Consider the following 20,869-nt stretch of genomic DNA (forward strand, 5'->3'; position numbering starts at 1 on the left):
AAGCGAGTTAACACACAAAAGCTCCAGGCAGGCAGTCAGAGCTCTAGTTACCTCTGTCAAATAAGCCATGACGATAATATCACTTCTTTTTGGGCCCCATGTGTCACACATGAGAATGCTATTTAGCAGTCACTCCCTGAATCCAAATCAGGTAGAAACCAAGAAAAATTCAGATTGGGCACCCTTTGGTGGCAATTTTCGGAATATACTAAAGATATCCTCAAAAAGAGAGTACTACACTTTCTTGTGGATTGTCGTATTTATCTTTGGCAAGATGAGAAGTGCTGTTTGCCCCCCATGCATCAAGGGAACTCTGAGAAGCCATGGATTCCTCACAGTTGAGGTCCAGAGATAAGAACTACTGACTTTAAACTAGACAAAATCAATGTATGTATCGATACATTTTGAAGAAGGGCTGTTGGTAATGCCAATTTCAGATAATCTCATTAGAGAATAACTGTGTCATGTACATTTTCAAATCTGGTTTTAATGACTCTGAAACACAGCTAATTGGCACTTGGGCAAGTGGTACTTTTTTATTTACTTCAAATCAGAGCTCATGATCCTGGCAAATTTAAATGAACCTAAAAGGCTTCCTGAACCATCAGGCCCACAGGGAGAAAGTTTCTCTCCCTCTCTGTCCAGGGGCAGACTCCTCTGTAAATACTACATACGATTTAAGCTCCCAGGGTGGGAACAGGAAAAGATGTGGCCAAACACAGGAGGCACGAGTGAATTCTGTAGGTGAGACTCAGCTTAGATCCAGTTACGAAGTTCCACTGTAAAGAGGAATGCACTTCTTTTTCAGAAGCTAAGGCCGCTCTGGACTTCTAGAATAGCTGGTTCCTAAACACAGGGCATGAACTCCCCTCACCCCTTCCTCTCTGTAAGTCAAGCCATTCAAAGCCAAGACTCACAAAGACATTCCCCCAGGGTAAAGTCGTTTCAGCAGGAAAGTGTAACGATGGGCTCTCTGCTGGGTTTCCTTAGTTACCCCCAGGCATGCTTTGTTGCTTTGGAATAATCCCTTACAGAGACCACTTCTGGGGATTTCTTTCTTTCCAGAAAACTGAAGAGTACCCTTCTCTAAAGAGGACCAGCCCCAGATGCCTTCTTCTCAGGATCCTCATGTGGCTTTGAGGGCAAGACAGGACAGTCCTTTCCCTTCCGGTATCCCTGGAACCCTGCATAGTGCCCACACATACTTCTATAGCTTCCGATCCCCCAACCAAGGAACGCAACACTTGACCAGCCCTCACTACTTTATCTTATCCTTTTCCAAATGAATACAACCTCTGAGATGCAGAAGAAAGACTGATATGAAACCACACACCTGAGTTCTTTCCCTCCAGGTACTTGCTACACAAGGGATCACAGACAAATCAAATGCGCCACCCCATGGCCGGCGACCCGCTGAAGGCTGACAATACCACGTGAGTGGGCTGGCCCACGGGGGAGGATTCTAAGCGATGAGGTGGACGGCGTCTTCGCCCTCCCTGAGAGTTAACTGAAGAAGCCCTCACTCGTCAGAGGAGGAGGGGTTGGGCTCCTTCTTGCAGGCGTGGTGCTTGGCCCGGTGTCGTTGGAGGTGATTGGACCGGGTGAAGGCCTGGCCGCAGTCCTCACACTGGTAGGGCCTCTCCCCGTTGTGCACCCGAATGTGCTGGGCCAGCTCGGAGGCAATGCGGAAGGCCCTGCCACACTCGGCACAGAGGAAGCCCTTCTCCCCGGAGTGGATCTGTTGGTGCCGCTTCAGGGTGGAGGAGCGGGCAAAGGCCTGGCCGCACTGCGCGCAAGGGAAGGGCCGCTCGCCGGTGTGGATGCGCTGGTGGCGCACGAGGCGCGAGGGCTGCGCGAAGGCCACGCCGCAGTCGGCGCACTTGAAGGGCCTCTGGCCGGTGTGCAGCGTTTGGTGCTCGATCAGGTTGGAGGATTTGGTGAAGCACTTGCCGCAGGTGGGGCAGGGGAAGGGCCGCTCGCCTGAGTGCACACGCTGGTGCTCCATCATCCGGCTGGCCACGGCGAACTCCCTGTCGCAGGCCGGGCACCGGAAGGGCTTCTCGCCCAGGTGCGTGCGCTGGTGGCGCAGCAGCGACAGCGGCTTGTTGAAGGTCAGGCCACACTCGGCGCACGGGAAAGGCTTGTTGTTGCTGTGCATGTTGCGCTGGTGTTTGCGCAGATCCGAGGAGCGCACGAAGGCCTTCCCGCAGTCCGGGCACGGGTAGGGCTTCTCGCCTGTGTGGGTGCGGATGTGCTTGCGGTGGTCCGAGGACCAAGTGTAGGCCTTGTCACAGAAGGGGCACCGGTAGGGCCGCTCGCCCGTGTGCAGGCGCCGGTGCTGCTGGAGCGTGCCCCGGTGGGAGTAGGCCTTTCCGCACAGCTCGCACGCATAAGGCTTGGCGCCCCTCGTCTGCGCCGGGCTCAGCCGGTTGCTGGGCTTCTGGAAGGCCCGCCCAGCTCGCCTGCACTTGTTGGGACGCACCTCCTCCTGCCCGCCCTCCCCCGCGCCCGCTGGGTGCTGGCCCTTTTGGCCTGTGCGCGCTTTCGCCAGCACCGCCTCTGCCAACCTGGCGGCGGTGGCCGACCCCTGCGCTGGCGTGCGTGTCTCTTGCGTGGGGAGGTCCCAGCTGCCACCCAGCTTGGGGAAACACGCCAGGGAGGAGTTGTTTGAGGCCCTGTCTACACCTTTCTGTGCACGGAAATAGCTTCCAGGACCAGAGAAGCTGGATGGGACACCCAAGGCGGCGTCCAGGTTTGCCCTGGAGTCTCCATCATCACCTGCAGGTAATGAGACCCCAGGAGGTTGCCTCTGACCTAACAACTTGTGCGAGAGGCCGCTGGGGAGGACACCTGGAGCTGTGCTTGCTTCGGGTGAGTCCTGGGTCTGCGTGATCTTTGATTCATCTCTTCCCCAGCTGGCCTTCTTTCCAGGCGTCGCCATAGGTTTCTTCCCCACACTCCCAGCTCTAAAAGAGTCAGACACTTTCTCTTCCTTCTGGCCAGGTGGATGCTGCCACCGCGAGTCAGGATTGTCCTGAGTCACTTGGGAGCTGCCCTTTGAACGGGCCTGGTGATCCGGGTCACCAGTGCCTCCTTGGTCTCCTGTCTCCCCTCCATCCTCATCCTCACTCCCTAAGTTAACGCTCGGCATCCGGGGGTCCTCAGTCAAGCTGCAGAGAGGAGACACCTCGTCCCACCTGTCCTGGGGGTCCACCTGGGCCATGATGTTCAGGCACCGCTAGTCCCGTTCCTCCTAGACAGGACCTTTGCTTGGCTCACGACACCTGCAAAAGGAAAGTGTGAAGAGGAAATCACAAAGAATGTACTCAGTCACCTGCCCAGCCACTGGGGCTGAGGTTCTCACTACAGATACGCTGGTGGATCTGATACCAGATCTGGTACCAGTTCCTGCTGGTGGCCATGCCAACCACATTGTTGTGCCTCCCGGGAGAACAACGAGCTGGGCCCTGCTGAAAAATCCACACAGTCACCCTTAATGCCCTTCGAGGTCCCACTTGCTAGAAGGCCCAGGAGACAATGCTGTCGGGGATGGCAAGGGTGGGACATTTGCTGAGTGCCAACTGTGCCATGCTCTGTCTAGGGGGCTCAAACCTCAATTGCTAGCCAGGCACATTCTCTGTGAGCATGGTGAAAGCCTGGGTAAGAGGGCAGGAAGCAAGGTCTGGTCCTCCTCAGGCCTCTTAAACTGTCGGCCCCACCAGGAAGCTGAAAACCAGCCTGGTCTTGCTGTTCCTGCCAGGAGCGCAAGTCTGCCATCTCATGATGGCGTCAGCTGGGGTTGCCTCCCAGGCACTGGGCTGCGTGGGTCACCTCTTTCAAAGACAAGGAGCAGCCCCTGGGAGAATGGAGGCGAGTCAAGAAGACACTAGGCATGTTCTCAAGAAGATACCCAGCCGCCCCTCACCAGTTAGGCAGGGCTTCTCAAGGTTTTGCAATGAAGATCCCCTAATTGCTGGGCAGGGTAAGAGTATGCACCCGGGGAGAAAGGGATGCCCGTGGAAAGCTTGAACTATCTTTGAAATATTGCTTCATCTTAAACATTCATGAGAATGTACATTCCATGTCATGTTTGTTTTAATATAAAAATAACGTTTTAAGTTATCTTCAGTTTAAATGTTTAGCTTACCCCCCCAAGTGTGCCATATTTATCCCGTGGCCTCATGGATTCCTGGCATACCCCCAGGTGCCCCCAGGATGCACATACCCCAACGTGAGAAGCATGGACTTAGGGTTTTGACAGCAAGGCATGAGACAAGGGTGCCATTGAGTTTTATTTTCTAACTAATTTTGTTTTATCTTGAAGACCCAGAGAAAGGCTGCTGGGGTGGTTAATAAGGCTTGTTTGTGTGAGTGACGCATTTTACAGGAGTTGCTGGAGGGAGAGGCAGGCCACTGAGGGCTTTGGGGAAGAGGGGGCAATTTCTGACCAGAGGGCTGAGTTTGCTTTGGTCTGGAGGGAACCTTCTGAGAATCCCAGAGGTGGGTAATGCTAGTAGTTCCATTTTCAGACATTATGGGTCAGGCAAAATGCTGAGCACTTCCCAAGCATGATTTCATTTATTCCTCCCAGCAACCTTTAAGATAGATGCTCTTATTCTTATATCATTCTTTCCATTTTACAGACTGGGAAACTGAGGCTTGAAGAGGTGATGTACCTGCCCAAGGCCACACAGCTCATAGCAGCCTCGGGGTTTCTCTTTAACTTCAAGGTCGTTATGGTAAACCCCAAGCTGTGCTACCTCCCAGATGTGGCCTCCAGACTGAGGTCTGCCCCAGGGCTGGGCCCTGCCCAAGAGCAGCCGCAGCATCCTGGTGGAGGAAGAGCCACTGCTTTCTGTAGTCATCAAAGCCCCTTGTGTTTTCTGGGCCAAGGAGCCTTGGCTGCGGGACCTCACTGCTGGGCTCCTCCCTGCTCCTGTTGACCCAAATTGCCCTCCGCGGGAGAGAGAGGCCGTGACACATGCTGCAGAGGCCGAGTGGTCAATGGTATTAGTCACTGAGTGTTTACTTTCCGAAGGTTCCTTCTCTCCTCCTCCGCCCACCTTCCAGTGGCATCTCAGAAGGAATCAGAGGAGCGATCTCTGCATTTGGTGTGGCTCCAATGCGCTCCTCTCAAGGCAGGAGGCATGCTGTTACCGCTCAGCAAGATGTATTCATTTATTCCACAAATGTTTACTGAACGGTCAAAATCGTATGCCTGTGCGTCAACAAACATCTCTGGGCCCTGTTTCCTTCATCTGTAGGATAGAGATAATCCTCCCACTGTATGGGCTGCGTGAGGTTCCTGCTCACGGCTGGCATCCAATGACTAGAGCCTTGTTACTCGTGCTGTAGCTGGAGCTCCTCTGCACCTCAGGGGTGCGGACTCCAGGGAGGTGTCTAGATGGCTGCTCTTAGCAGTTGCTGATCAAGGTTCACCCAGTAAGGTCATGTCCCATTATGCTATCCCCCATCACATCACGCCAGCCTTCCTCTGGCTGCTGGGTGATCATAAGCCCAGTTGCTGTGTGAGTGGAGGTGGGAGCACTGGGAGGAACCGTCCCTTTCTACGCGGATACAGAAGCCGTGGGTGGAGGGAGGACACAGTGCAGTGGTGACTGGGGTTCAGCGTCTCATGTCCCTTTGTGCCCTGAAGCCCAGGGATCCCTCATCCCCTCTGACCTCTCTGCTCTATCCCCTTCACATGTTAGAGTATGGCTGGCTTACTTCTCGACAGGAAACCAAGGTCTGACATATTTTCAGCAGAGTAGTTCTTAGAGAGAGAGACAGGGAGGGAGAGAGAGTGTGTGTGTTTGGGGGTGGGGTGGGGGTGGGAGTGTAGTTAACAGAGGGGACACAGCACTTGCCAGCTTAATATGACTTCCCCAGGCCAGCATGCCTGATCAGGACTGTGTCCATGGGCAGGGACAGCAAAGGGAAGCTGGATTTGATTGATGCAGGCGTCTTAGGCTTCTTCTTACTCTGGGACAACATGCTGTGCGTGTTCAGGTGGAACTCCGCAGACCATTACTTCACCCACTCGCCACCCCACCCCCAGCGCACGTACTCCATTCTACGCGACATGTGTCTCCTCTCCCTTCCTCTGGGCCGCAGGTGAGCCTCCTCAGGGCAGCACACAGCCCTCTGCTGGCTCTCACCTCCTCAGAAGGCTGCCAGGAGCCTGCCTTTGCAGATGGGAAATCCCCCTCTGTCTGCCTCCACATCCTCAGTGAATACATCCTGCTTTCTTCCTTCTGTAGCTGCCAAAGCTTCTCTCTTGACCACCAGGAAGACCCAGAGGAAGGTAGGGCTCAGGGTGGGATTTTCTGGCAAAGTCTACACAAATATTCCTGTTCTAGAAGAGGAACACCCATGCCACGGTGTGGCTGGCCCCTCTGCTCTCCAGATACGCTGACCCTCAGAGGCTGTCAGAGCACAACCCATTCCTGGAGCTTGCGCCACACTGGTCGGCCAGGAGTGGTCCAAGCGCAGCCTCCAGCTCACCTACCTCTTCTGTGCACACTTTGCAGAAGCCCGGCCTGAGGGCTTGTTCCGGCTCCGTGCCTCTGCCCCTCTTCCTGCTTTCCTTCCATAGATCGTGCAGGTCCACCCCAGCGCCGCCACCTCCCACCCTCTCCTCTGCCCACCGCCTTCGGGCCTGGCTCTCCACCTCTGGCTCAGACACAAAGAGTTGCTTACCTGGGAAATGCAGACAGCAGCGTGGGCCCCTACCCTGGCTTCTGTCACATGTGGCCTCTTAGCAACGGGAGCCAGAGTTTGGTACAAATCAGCAGAGACAGTGTCTCTGTCCCTCACACTTTTGTGTCCAGTCCAGTAGCTGCAGAGAGAGCTTCAGGAGGTGGGGCCAGTGTAACGCACTCAGCCTTCCTGCCTGCATCCCAGAGAGCAGCCTGGGAAACACGGTGGGGCTGCCCCCTCTCACTGCCTGCACCGATCCGATCCGCGGCTCCCTCTGCTCCCGCCTCCCCCTCCTGCCGGAGCCTCCCTCCCTCCCTCCCTCCCTCAGAAAGGTTGCTCAGTCCTCCTGCAGGTGGTTCTGTCCCTCCTCTTCAGGCTCATGCCTTCTTCCCAACAGAGCAAGCAGTCCATCCCTCAGTCCTGTGCTGCTATGCCCATGGGCCACTTGTCACACGTGAGCTTCCTGGGGAGGCATGCTTTTTCCCTCCCTGGGAGGCAGGACAGGGCATTGACCTATACCCCCACCTCCTCTAGTCTAGTGCCCACCTTTCATCGAGCTGTGGTTTGAGCAGGGGTGTTCCCAGAATTTTTTCAAGTAGTCCTTGGCTCAGAGATGCCTGTGAGCACTTCGGGGGGGGGGTGGGGGCAGAGTGCAGGTCGATAGTTCTCTCCTTAGTCATACAGGTACCAGGCTGCTCTGGGACCTCTCTCCGTCTTTCAGCATTGATTCCCAGGCAGGTTCATTTTGAAGAGAACAGTCAGCCCAAGATATGAGACTCAATATGTCCAGAATTTGTACCTACTCAAGTCTAATGTGCCTTTATTAGGGTGAATGCTCAGGACATTAAAATAGGAGATGGGAGTACGAGACTTATGATGCCCCTAGGTGGCCAAAAAGTATACTGGTTGACAGCAGGGTTCTGGGACTATGTTTGAATCTTATCACTCACTAGCTGTGTGACCTTGGGTGAGTTACTTAACCTCTCTGTGCCTTAGCTCCTCATCTGTAAAATGAGAATTATGATGGTATCCCCATCATGGGGGTCTTGGGAGGATCAAACAAGATAATGCATGTGAAGATCTTCGCATGGTGTCTGGAACAGCAGTGCTCAGAAGAGTTAGCTGTCCTCATTTTTGTTATTGATGATGTTGTTTCTAGGGAGGCCATGGCTCACGGAGTTCCCTTTATACCCCCATGGCCTTGTTAGGGCTGCCACTCTGACAGCAATACCGACACCTAACACATTTTTCTGAAGAGTCATTTTCAGAGGGTGATCCCGAGAAGCAGATCCCTCTGCTTTTTGGCATTTTGTAGGTATGGCTACCGAGGGAGGAGGCAGAGAAATGTGTGATAGCTAAGGGTCCTCTTGGGATAAGGGGCCATGATCCAAAGAAGGTTGAGAACCATTGGTGTCACGGAGAGCGTAGGATGGGGAAAGTAGATACTTAAAATATCCCCCACAGCAGCTTATCAGATGGTGTTGCCACCAGCGCACACCCCAACGCTGTTGTTCAAAATTTCCCCATTGGCCATATCATATGGGCTTTGGGCTTCAGGTGCCTTTGGCAAGCAAGTGGCTGAATTCCTCAGGAGAGGTCTGTGGAGGTGAAAGCTGGAGTGGGGATGAGAGCGTGCGTCCCTCCCCACTCCCAGCCTCACGGCAGTGGGGTACATGCATCGAGCTCTCATTCCTGCCAACGCCATGCTGACACGCCACGTGCAATGTCCCATTAATCCTCATCAGATTCCAATGGAGTGGCTACTGTCAGTGTTATTCCCAGGTACACACTGAGGATGCTGAGGCACAGACAGCTCAGTACGTTATCTAAGGGCACAGCCACACAGTCACTACATCATGGAGTTGTGATTCGATTTCAAAGTATCAGGATCTACACTTTTAACTGAATTCTGGGTCTTGCTCAGACAACTGGTCAACCTGCTGCTCAGACCCCAGCGGGCAGGAATCTCTGTCATGTCTTGGATGCTTTTCACTGTTGACAACACAAGCACATTCACTGTCTCATTTCATCTTCCCAACAGTCGCTATGGGGACCACCAGGCATTAGAGGTGAAGGGCTTTTCCATAAGGCCATATCTTTTAAGAACTTTTGGAATCTATATCATTCTGCCCAATCCCTTAGGAATGGAAACAAGGGAGGCGTTGTTTTTATTTATTTGTTGTTATTTGCAAGTCTGCCTTCCAAATCTGGCATTTCCCTTGAGCTGCCCTGGCAGCAGGGGTGAAAGCAAGGGCCCTCCTGTCTGCCTGTCTGGGAAGGGAAGAAGGGAGAGCCAGGCAGTCGGCAGAGGGAAGGGCATCGGGCCCCCGCTGGGCACGGAGTAGGAGCTCAGCGGTGCCCGTGAACTACACAGACTGGACAGGTAGAGCCGAGTGACATGGGTGGAAAATGGCCAGACTGGCCCTCCGTCCTGGAGGACTCCTGGGCACCTTGCTGGGCTCGTGAACAGTGGCTAAGTCTGGGCATCGGGTCAGAGTGTGATTCTGAGAGGACCTCAGAAGCTTTTCAATTTCTGTTGATAAGACTGAATCCAGGACCTGTCCCCGCAGGGCTTCCCTGAGCTGTGCTGCCGGCCGTCACCACCGTGATCTAGTTGAACTGCTTTCCATCAGTGGGAACACCTGGTGAGGTGCTGGCCACGCAGTCTGCTTTCTCACCCCGGTCCTGTGTCATCCTTGAGGAAGATTAATGGAGCCGCCTCAGTGGCCCACATGTGGTGGAAACTTCAAATATTGTTGTTTTTCTCCCAGACATCGAACTTTGTTGAGTAAGAGTACACATTCAAAAAGCAGAATTGTGGGAGAGACAGGAACACCAGAGCCCCTTGGGTGGGCTCCAAGGAGACCCCTCAGCTGCTCAAGACCTACATTGTGCTGTGGTGGGCCCCCCAGATGACCACTACAGCCCCTGGCCCAGGCTCTGGGAGAGTGAGCTGCAGGCCCCAGGATGGGAATTCCTGAGGTTCGTGGAGCCCTCTGCAGACAACCTGGGGTTAGGCAGACCTGGTTTTGAATCCTGGTTGTATTTGTTTGATGACCTTGAGCAGTTTCCTTAAGTTCTCTGAGCCTCAGGCTCTCCGTCTGTAGAATGGGCATAAGAATACCTCCATTATAGGGTTGTCATGAAAATACTCGGAAACAATATTTTTAAAGTACTTAGCCCAATGTCAGTCACATAGTGGTTTTTCCGTAGATTATTATTTTTATCCTAGAGCTGGTGGGAGCTTGTTGATGTCTTTATCCTATCCCTGTTCCTCCAGAATGCTTGTCTTTCATTACGCGGCCATCCGAAGGGCGCCATCTTTCTGGCTCTCACTCTGGTCTCCTTGCCCCAAGTATTCCCGCTGAGAGGCCAGTGACGTTCCCAGAGCAGTGATGTTGTAAACCGGGGCTCTCCATCATGTGCTACACTTGCCACACATGGTAATCAATTACAGGGTTGTGAGGTTCATGCTCGAGACAGGATGAGAGGACATGGCGATGACTCCAAGTGTCAGTATTTCCCAGCACCTCCTGCAGAACAGCACCAGGTGGAAGGCCTTCCCTTGACTAACTCAGCAGCACCTGCGAAGGCTTTACAGTGTAGTGACTGAGCCTGCAGCCTTTGGAGTCGGTCTGCTTGGGTTAATTATCCTACTTCTGCCACTTGCTGCAGAACTGTGGACAAGTTACTTAACCTTTCTGTGTCTCACTTTCTTGATCTGGAACTTATGGTTAATAATAGTGTCTACCTTACAGAGTTGTGGGGATTAAATGAGATGATGTATGTTGCAGAGGGCAGATAATAGGCAAGCGCTCAATCAATATTAGCTAATAATAATATAATTTGGGGAGGGGAGAACTAGCCTCTACTTTATTCCAAACAACAGAGAAACCTAACTCTGGTTCCCACCAGAACTCTCTCCTTGAGCTGTCCCAAGGCCTTACCCTATGGATGAGCTGTAACCAGGTCCCACTGGAGCAGGGGTCAGCAGAGCCCCTTGGGTGGGCTCCAAGGAGACCCCTCAGCTGCTCAAACCCACATTGTGCTGTGGTGGGCCCCCCAGATGACCACTACAGCCCCTGGTCCAGTCTCTGGGAGAGTGAGCTGCAGGCCCCAGGATGGGAATTCCTGAGGTTCATGGAGCCCTCTGCAGACAACAGGCCAACCCTCAAACACACTCCCTCGTGACAGCAGCACATTTCCTCAGCCCCGGGAATAGCACCCCATCCAGGCCACAGAGGCTCCTCCACATTCGACCTCGGCCTCCGGACCATGGAGAAGACAAGGAAGGAGCACCACAAAAAGACTCCTGGGAGCTCCTGTGCTCTGGGTGTGCCTCCTGCCTTTGCTGGTCCTTCGGGCTCAGGGATGGCAGGTCTGGGGGGGCTGGAAGGGAAGACACTGTATGTCTTTAGTTAATGAACAAATTGAAATAGAACCCTCTGAACTCTTGCATCAGTGGGAATCCTTGTAACTAAAGATAACCAGAGCCCTGGGACATGGTGAAGCTGTTGGAAATTGAAAAAAAGGCATCAGATCTCAGAATTTTTTTTCTCTTCTTCTCCCCAAAACCCCTCAGTACATAGTTGTATATACAGTTGTGAGTGCCTCTGGTTGTGTTATATGGGATGCCGCCTCAACAAGACCTGATGAGCGGTGCTGTCTCCGCACCCAGGATCCAAACCCCTGGGCTGCCGAAGCAGAGCACGCAAATTTAATCACTCGGCCACAGGGCTGGCCCCCCAGATCTCAGAATTTTACATGAAGAGATCTTAGAAATTATCTAATGCGTCCCCTCTGTTTTATAGTTGTTGAGATACAAGTATTCATGCATTTCTTCCAACTTTCATTTATTCACTCATCAAACATTGGTTGAGCATCATTATGTCTGTGTTTTCCAAACTGCAGGACGCAACCTGTGAATAGGACAGAGAATTGCTTTAATGAGCCACAGTCAACATTCTTGTTTGAATGGAATAGAGTAGAATATATGAGTGTCTCACACATTGTAAGGAAAAGTGTAGTTTCAAGTATTTTTTGTTTTATTTATATATATATATGTGGGTCTCTAGTGAAAACTGTATTTCTTAGCCTGGTTGGCTTTGACTCTTGGTCAAAAACATTTGAAGAACACTGTACTTTGTATCAGTCTTGCTGTGCATAAGAATAACCTGGTTAAATATGATGATTCCAGGGTCACCTCCCAGAGAGTCTTCAGGTCCAGGCAGACCCTAGAATCTGCACTTTGACAACCCTCTGCATGATTCTGAGGCATGAGTCCCAGCTATCGCAAGCACTGCTCTGAGCCAGGTGCTGAGCTGGGCCGGGATACAGAGGAACCAGGCCAGGTCCCGCTTTGCAGGGTTTCCCTGGGCTTCGCAGCACGCTGGAGAATTCACAGCCATCCGCGGACACTTCTACGATGGGCCAGCAATGCTGTGAGTTGCAAGAAGGAGGAGGAATTGTCTTTGCCTGGGCTTTGGGGAAATATTCCCAAAAGAGATGCCTTTTGAGTTGGACCTTGAGGGATGAGTTCGAGTCTTGCTGCCGTCAGGAATTTCACACCCTAGTCCTTGGACCTCACTCCCCTCGCTTCTGGAAGAGCTGCCCTCGCTCTGCCTCCCTCTGCTCCGGGATGGAGCCTCCGGCCCTCTGGCTCCCCCTCTGGCCCCCTTGAACATTGCCCCCGGGATTCTGGCTTCTGCCCAGGCCGCTGCGGAGCTCCTGGCTCGCCTGTCCTCCTAGGCCACTCCACCTACAGTCGCTGGCCAGGGTACAAGGGGCCTTTTCTTTCCAAGGCCCCCATCAAGCACACACGTTTCTCCTCACAGCTGTCTAGCTCGGCCGCCTGAACACAGAGGTAATTCACTAGAGACGTGGAGAGGCGTTTGAGGTTTCCGTAAAAACGCACCTCCCTTTTCCTTTTCCAACTGCTGCACTGAACATAACTGGAGAGGACCTCTCCTCAGAATGCTCTGGCAGTGATGGGAGGCCAAGATTCTTGAAAGGAATTCCCTTTAGGGCTCCTGGAATGCAATACTACTCTGTACGTGTGGATTCTCCTGGCCAGGGTGAACTGAGGACTGGTCCCGCCCCATACCCCGGCAGTGCGCATGTCTGTTCTTTGGAAGGACCGTGAAAACCTCGGACGAATCTAATGCGAGGGTGTGGGTGGAGGATGGAGATAAAAACACAAACAAAATTGTAAGTGGTTATAAAAATATAGAGGCATACTCTGCACAGTTTTAAGCCGTTACATTTGAAAACAATAAGACAAAGTATGTCCTTGTACGAAAAATGAATAAAAATAAAATCATGCATTCAGAATAAAAAATACCAACGATCTGCCAGTGGCTGGGCCTCATCAGGTGAGAGTGCCCTGGCCGACTCCAACCCTCAGCCTTCCAGAAACAGACTTGATTCTGATGGGGCCCCCCGCAAGGTGATGGGGCCGAGGGGGACCAGGGCTGAGATGTGACTCCAGGGCTGCTCTGGAGATGAGAACCCAAAGTGTCCTCGTTCAGGTCGTCAGCCAGGTTTCTTCATCTGGGGGGAACCGGAGAGGAGAGGGAGGAAGAGGGACGGCAGAGGCTCTTTGCAGAAAGATCGGCAGTCATTCTTCACCGGGAGAGGTGGGGTGGGGGTGAGTACTCCAGGCAGAAGAGCAGTAAATGCAAAGGCGCTTAGTTCAGATCCTGCCTGGCATGTCTGAGGGACAGGAGAGAAGCCAGTGTACCTTTGGGAAGGACAGCAGGAAAGGGGGTCAGAGAGGTAACGAGGGGCCTGGTTGTGTAGGGCCTTGAAGATTAGGTAAGGAATTGGCTTTCTTTGGAGTAAAAAGGGGACTCTTCAGAGGGTTTTGGGTGGACGGGAGCATTAATTCATTAATTTGACAAATATTTATTACCTACTGTGTGCCCATTACAGTTTTAGACTTTAGAGTTTTATCAGTGAAGAAAACAGACACAAATTCCAGCCACAAGAAACTTATAACACTGGAGGTCTCTGTTATCAAAGAAGAAAGGTCTCAGATAATGAGCTCAATTTCCACTTTAAGAAATAGAACAAGAAGATCAAAGTTAACCCAAAGTAAGCAGAATACGGGAATGATAAAGAGTGGAACAGAAATAAATAAAACAGAAAACAAACACAATCAATCGGAAAAACCAATGAAAACAAAAGCCGCTTCTTTGAGAAGATCAATAAAGTTGATAAATCTCTAGTCAGACTGATCAGAGGAAAAAAAAGAAAACAGCAAGTACTAATATCGGGAATGGGAGATATGAAATTCTCTACAGCTTCTACAGATATTCAAAGGAAAATAAGGGAATATTATGAACAACTTTATCCCTATAAATTTGACAACTTAGAATAGAAAAATTCCTTGAAAGAAACACACTGCCAAAGCTTATTCAAGAAGAAGTGGATAATGTGAATAGCCCTATGTCTATTAAAGAAATTAAATGTGCAGCTAAAACCAGCACACAAACAAAACCCCAGCCTAGAGACTGACTCTTTCTGCCTCCCCCGCACTCAGTCACCAGATGCAGGAAGCCCTGGGAAGAGCGTGGTCCTGGGCAGCAGGTGTTAAACTCCATAAGAAGTTTTTACTGATGGAATGGTGTGAGGTGACCCATGTACAATGCCTTGTGCATCCCTAAAATTCCTTCTTACCCTCCACATTTGTTGAAGTTCTCTGTGCGGGTAGGTGTGTGTCCCCACCGCAGGCTGGAAGGTCCTTCAGAGCAGGGCCCAGCGATGATTCCTAGCCATCCCGGTGCCTGGCCACAAAGGAGAGCCAGTGTACTGAACAGAGGGCCTGAGGCCAATATCACATCTTATTGAACAGATGAGGTCAAAATGCAAATGTGTTGTCTGTACTCTACGTGGCACACTCATGGGAACACACCTAAATGTGTACTTCCTTTTTTTTTTTTTTTTTTACTTACTATTACTCTTCCTCCACTCGCACAGACTGAAAATCTGGTAGTCAGACGGGACTTTCTCACATTCCACTGACTTGTGTGTCACAGTCCTTCCCTGTTCTCAATTTCCCTTGGATAAGACTTTGTCAAATGCAAAGACCTCTAACTCAGTCCCTCAAGTTGATTCATTTGTTCATTTAGTAAATATTGACCGCTTAGTAATCGTTTGATGTTGTCCATCAAATATTTCCAGTTTCCGCCCTTCTTAGCATATGGTAGGATTTTATTCCCTGGCCCCTTGTGGTTAGTTGGGACCATGGGATTACTTCTGGCCGATGACATGTGAGTCTCTTTCAGACAGAGCAGTTAATTGCCTCTCTGAGACTCCAAGATCCCTCTTCCCTCTCACCCGGCAGTCAGCAACATTTGAGACGGTGGTACCTCCATTATCTGGTAACCTCGGTCCCTGAGTGGCTGTGATGAGCAGAGCCTCTGTGCTGACCACAGAGAGCATGAAGCATGGGAGAAAAATACACTTTTTTATTTCAAGTCCCCCACCCCAAAAATCAACATAATAAGTAAGCAAATTATAGAATCTGTTAGACGTTGATGAATGCTATGGAAAAAATAGAGCAGCGTTAAGGGCCTTGGTAGTGTGGGGGTGTGGACTGCAATTTGAATTGCATGGGTGAGCTAGATCTCATTAAGAAGATGACTTTTGTGCAAAATCTTGAGGAGGCAAGAGAACAGGGTGTGCAGATATCTGGGAAAAGGCAGGAGAGGGAAGAAGGAGTAAAAACTCCTGAGATGGGAGCATGCCCGAATGTGGGGAACAAGGAGGCCCGGGTGGATGGTTAGAGTGAGCTGCGGGAAAGAAGGAGGAGGTGAGGTCACAGCCAGATCATGTAGAATCTGGAAGGTTGTTTTAAGGAGTTTGGCTTTATTGTGAGTAATGTATTAACCAGATCAGTCTGGCTGCTGTTTTAAGAAAGCTGATGCGAACAACGGTAGACTCGGGAAGATCAGTTCAGAGGCTTTGCATAATCTGGGTGAGAGATGATGGTGGTGTGGACCAGAATGGCTAGAAATGGTGGGAAATGGTCAACTTGCAGATATATTTTGAAGTTAAAGCTAATGTGATTTGGTTATAGATTGGATGTGGATATGAGAGAAAGAGAGGAGTCAAGGATGATGCCAAGATTTTTGGTGCAAGCAACTGAAAAGATGGAGTTGCCCTTAACTCAGTTGGTAAGACTGGGGGGGAAGCAGATTTTAGGGGAGAAGATCAAGGAGTTTGGGTTTGGACAATGTTTCCACTTGGGACAATTGGATATTGGCCCTGGATTGGACATAGGCACCTGGGTTTCAGGATGGAAGTCTTGGTAGAATATAAAATTTAAGAGTTATCAATGTATGGGCAGTGTTTAAGGCCACGTGATTATATGAGTCACAAAGGGAATGTACATAGTGAAGAGAAGAGGTCCAAGGACTGAGCCTTGTTAATAAGTTGGGGAGGTGAGAAGGCCCAGTAAAAGACATGAAAAGAAGAGAATGAAGGGGTTTGAAGGGAATTTGGAAGGATGTGATATTCTGGAGATCAAGGGAAGAAATGATACAAGGAGTTGAGAGCTCTTATTAAATGAGGACTAAGAACTGACCATTTGATTTAGCCATATGGGCCTCAAAAGCTGATTAGACTAGATTTAAGAGGGAGAGGAACCATAGTCAATGAGTATAGACAGCTCATTCAAGGAGTTGTACCATGAGAGGGAGCTGAGAAATGGGAACAGTATGTTTGTATGCTGAAGGAAATGACCCAGTAGAGAAGGAAGAAGTGATGAGGCGGGAGCTGAGAGGACTGCTGGGGTGATGTCCTGAGAAAGTGAGAGGAGATGGGATCCTGTGCCGGGGCAGGGGTGGGCCTCTGCCTAGGAGCTCATCCACAGGAACAGGACGCGGACACAGAGCCAGGTGTGTGGGGAGATGGAGAGGTGGGCGCTTGAGGAAGCGCTCTTTCCAGGGCTGCTGTCTCTCAGTGCAGAGGAAGCAAGGTCATGGGCTGAGCTGCAGCGGAGAGAAGGAGGTGTGGGAGGCCTGAAGAGAAAGGAGGCATGAAATATTCGTCTAGGAGAGTGGGAGAGTAGACAGGTCCATGATCACCAGGCAGCATTACAGGCCCACTGGAGGTCAGCGGTCATGATCTGAAGGTGGACCAGTCAGGAAGAGTGTGTCCTTTCCCCCAGCCCTGGGCAGCTGTGTGGGCGCAAGCCTGGAGGAGGCTCAGAAGTGGAGGTAAGCGGGGTTAGAGTTTTGCCGAACAAAACAGTGAAGCCAAAGAGGGGACTGAAGATGAGGGTGTGTGAGCAAATGAAGTGATTAAAGTGATAAACCATGGAATTTAAGCCGAGTAAGGTGGGCAGAGATGACATGAGGGGAGTAGGATGAGTTAAAAGGTGGAGAAGCCAGCAATCCCACAGGAACAAAAGGTGGTTGGCGATGGGATTTCAGGAGCGGCGAGCTGGGAAGGTGGGAGGTGCTGGTCAGAGAATGGGATGCACCAAACGGAGACTTTGGAGGGGCTGTAGTTGTTATGGATGGCAGGTGCTGGACTTTAGCCGTTTGAGTGAGTATTTGAGATAGGGTGGAGGATGAGATCATTGGAGGAGAGGAGCTCAGGGGACTGAGAAGCTAGCTGTAGGGGCTGTAGCCCCAAGAATTATGACAGGATGGTGTGGATGAGAGAGCCCATGAGCCAGGTTGCTGAGGTCCATATGAGGAATGAGGGGAAGTGATCTGGGGTTTGTGGGAGACTGTACCAATGAGGGGAGGTGGCTTGATTTGATGTTCAAAGCCAAGAAATTTTATGGAAGGATGGCCTGAAACAGCGAGAAGGAATGAGGAAGACGCATGGCCCACCCAGCAGTAGGAGGAATGTGGAAGAGAAAAATAAGTCAGCACTTGAGTAGGCGGCAGGGGACTGTGCTCAGAAGAAAGCCTGTGTTCAGTGAGAGCAGGAATGGGAAGAGATGATGTGGAGGGTATAGGATAATGTTTCTCTCCAGCTTAACACTTTTCAGTGACTTCCCACCACATTTAGAACCTCTCAGGCCAAATCCCATGCCACCTGCTCTCTCCCTCTCTACATTGCAGCCACAGTGTTGTCAGTGTGTTTCGTGGACATGCCAAGTTCTTTCCAACCCCAGGGCCTTTGCATCTGCTGGAATGCTTTCTTTTCTTGAAATCACACCTCTGCCCCCACCCTAATCCTTAGGTCTCATGTCAAATGCCGTCTTCTCTAAGAAAACTGCTGAATACCCTCTTTAAATCAGGGTACTGTGCAACAGCAATCCACATACAGTTTATTCCCTCAAGTGGTCCACAGTGCAGTGAACAGATGAAGAGTGAGCAGGTGGTTTTAGAGTGTGCTGAGGGCCAGGATGGGGCAAACCCCAGAGTATGTGGAGCTCAAAAGAGAAAGCTTTAACCCAGCCATGGCGCTGTCATGGGAATTCAGAAAATGACTCCACAGAGGCCTGGAAGCTAGACAGGAGTTAGCTGAGGGAGGGTGGGAGGCTGCTGAGAGAAAGTGGGGAGCTGGGAGCCCTTCCCATGGCTGGAGTTAGAGAGGGTGAGGGGGTGATGCTGTAGAGATGAGGATGCTGCAGGACGTTGTAAGGAGTTCGGGCTCCATCCTGGGACCATGGGGAGCTACTGAAGGATGATTTTTTTTTTTTTTTGTCTTCAGAAAGTATATAATTCTTTTGCTGAAGGATTATGCGAGAATCGTTGTCAAATTTGGTCCCAAGTGCCGAGCCGGCACCCGAGAGCCAGATGACTACAACCTTCTGGGGCACAGAACAGGGCTGTCTGGGGAAAGATTTGGCTAGGATCCTGGAACCGCTAGAGCCACAGAATGTCCTGGACTCTCGGCTGTCCACCCACCACTCAGACAGTTTTATTAACCAGCTTTGCAATAAGTGCACCTCCTCTGTTTTATTCTCATGTCAGTTCTTTTTCTTTCTTTTTTTTTTTAAAGATTCGTACCTGAGCTAACATCTGTTGTCAATCTTCTTCTTTTTTTCCTTCTTCTCCCCAAAGCCCCCCAGTACATAGTTGTGTATTCTAGTTGCAGGTCTTTCTAGTTGTGCTATGTGGGATGCCACCTCCGCATGGCTTGATGGGTGATGCTAGGTCCGTGCCCAGGATCCGAACCGGTGAAACCCTGGGCTGCCCAAGAGGAGCGTGCGAACTTAACCACTCAACCACGGGGCCAGCTTCTCATGCCCCTTCTTGACCTTCTTTGTGCCATGACCAGTGTGAATCTGCTACCAAGCACTGCTGTGCAAAAACGTTAGCTCCTTTATGTCCTCCTTGTGGTCTCAATTTGTATTTTTCGACTTCTGGGGCTGTGTCCAGGTCCTCGAGTCCTTCACAGGTCCAAGGGGTCTGGTCCTTGGGCATTTGTCCACATGGGTTACCATGGAGACATCTGAGGCTCTTTCAGCTCGGGGCTCACAGGTCTCCTGGCTCAGGGATGCCTCTCTGCCATTCCTAGGACCTGGAAATTCTTTGCAAGGCTGTAAGTGCAGTGCAGCCTGGCGCCATGCAGCCACTTCCCTCTGGGGCCTTGACCCTTCTCCGGGGCCCTGCAGGACCAGGTTGGGAGTGATGGCCTAGAACCCTCTCCCCACAATGGCCAAGAAAACTCTCCAGTAGGAAGATGGCTTCTCTGCCCTCGGCTCCCCCGGGTCATGGGGCTTCTTCCCCAGCCTCCCTCTTGTACTTTTCCAAGAGAAACCCAGAATCTAATTTTAGCAACTGAAAAACTTATTTCCCTTTCTTTTATTCTTTAAATCCTCCCAGAAATTAAGGGGAAGTGTTAGCATTCTATCCTTTTGGGGGAAGCAAAGAAGTGGATTAAAAATAAAACAATTAAGGGTCTATATTCAAATGGCCAGAATATCTCATCTTGCTACTGCTTTTGTCTAGAATCTCTGTTCTCATTTTTCACCAGGCCAACTCCCCCTTATCCTTTAGGACTCGGCTGAGATGTCCCCTCAGATAGAAATGATCCATATTCATGAATCACCCCCACGTTTCACTCCCCTCTGTAGAAGTAGGGCCCTGAATGATTTTCCTCTGTGTGGCCAGCCCACACTGGGCTCATTCCAAGTGTGTGCTAAACTGAACTGAAATCAGGGCAAGGTGGTGGATTAGCAGGATCTGCCTGTTGACCAGTGCCTGCCCGGGGAAGACAGGCTTAAATGAGAGGCAGCAGAAGAGGCACAAGTTTGGGGGATACTGTAGTTCTCAGAACAGGACATTCAAGGCAGAACAAGAGAGGGAGGGCCAGGCCATGCCACCTGGCTTCCTGCGTCTGTTTTCACCAGGCATCTGGAGAATGGGAGACAATTCTAGAACTGACCAGCAGGTGGCAGCATTGCCCCTTGGATGGGGGCAGGATAAGCAAAGGACATGTTTCTTGCTCTGGAAGGCACTTGGGAGGCCTTCTCTAGGCGGGTCTCAGAGGGTGATTTGGGGCACAGACAAGGCCAGGATGTGGCTGCCATACATACAGTAGGTGTTTGTAACCATTTGTCAATCCAGCTCTGTCTGACTCCATCCCTTCTTCTAAGGGTATTGTATGCTTGTTTATAAAAAAAAAAAAGAAAGATTCACAGGGCTCGCCTAGAGCCACTGATTCAGAATCTCCTGGAAGGTTCCTTGGAGTTCCCAGGTGATTCTGATGTAGACGATCCAAATTCTCATTTGCATGATTAGATTCCTAGGTCAGCCCTTCGGTTACAAAGTTGACTTTATCCATTGGGAAAACCTAGCACGGCCGGGCCCCCAGCCCCTGGCACAGAACTTCAGCTGAGAAGGCTGAGCAGGCAGTCTCCAGGCAGGAGAGGGCTGCTGGGTCGCAAAGACAAGGAGTTCCTTCGGGACACAGCCTCCATGCTCCCAAGGCACAGTCCGGACCCAACCCACCCCCACATGCTGAGCTTTACCCAACTGCAGGGCTCTCTGGGGAGTCTGCACAAGCAAATGGGGCAGCTGAGGAGTGCTTCGTGGGCAGCTCCATCACCTCTCAGGCAGGCAGTATTTTCAGGACCACCTCATGAAGTGGAGGCCCAGGGAGGGCATCCTGGTGTCGACTGGGGTTACAAGTCAGCTACCCGTGGGTGGGAAATCTGAGCCGGGTGGCTGACTTTGGGTTTTAACAACAGGTGCCCAAATTG

The 20,869-nt window shown here is 51.2% G+C and overlaps 1 protein-coding gene across 1 annotated transcript; it reads right to left on the reverse strand.

Annotated features, from left to right (window-relative positions):
* Positions 1 to 1,519: 1,519 nt before the first annotated feature.
* Positions 1,520 to 3,223, reverse strand: ZNF648 (zinc finger protein 648). The gene has a single exon (XM_046681828.1). It carries the CDS (start codon positions 3,221 to 3,223, stop codon positions 1,520 to 1,522), a length of 1,704 nt encoding a protein of 567 aa, XP_046537784.1.
* Between the last annotated feature and the right edge of the window lie 17,646 nt (positions 3,224 to 20,869).

This window comes from Equus quagga, chromosome 13, assembly GCF_021613505.1.
Source record: "Equus quagga isolate Etosha38 chromosome 13, UCLA_HA_Equagga_1.0, whole genome shotgun sequence".
Lineage (NCBI taxonomy): Eukaryota > Metazoa > Chordata > Mammalia > Perissodactyla > Equidae > Equus > Equus quagga.

What these genes read in the sequence shown, in the direction of transcription:
- ZNF648 (XM_046681828.1), bottom strand. Translation starts at nt 3,223, where the DNA reads ATGGCCCAGGTGGACCCCCAGGACAGGTGGGACGAGGTGTCTCCTCTC.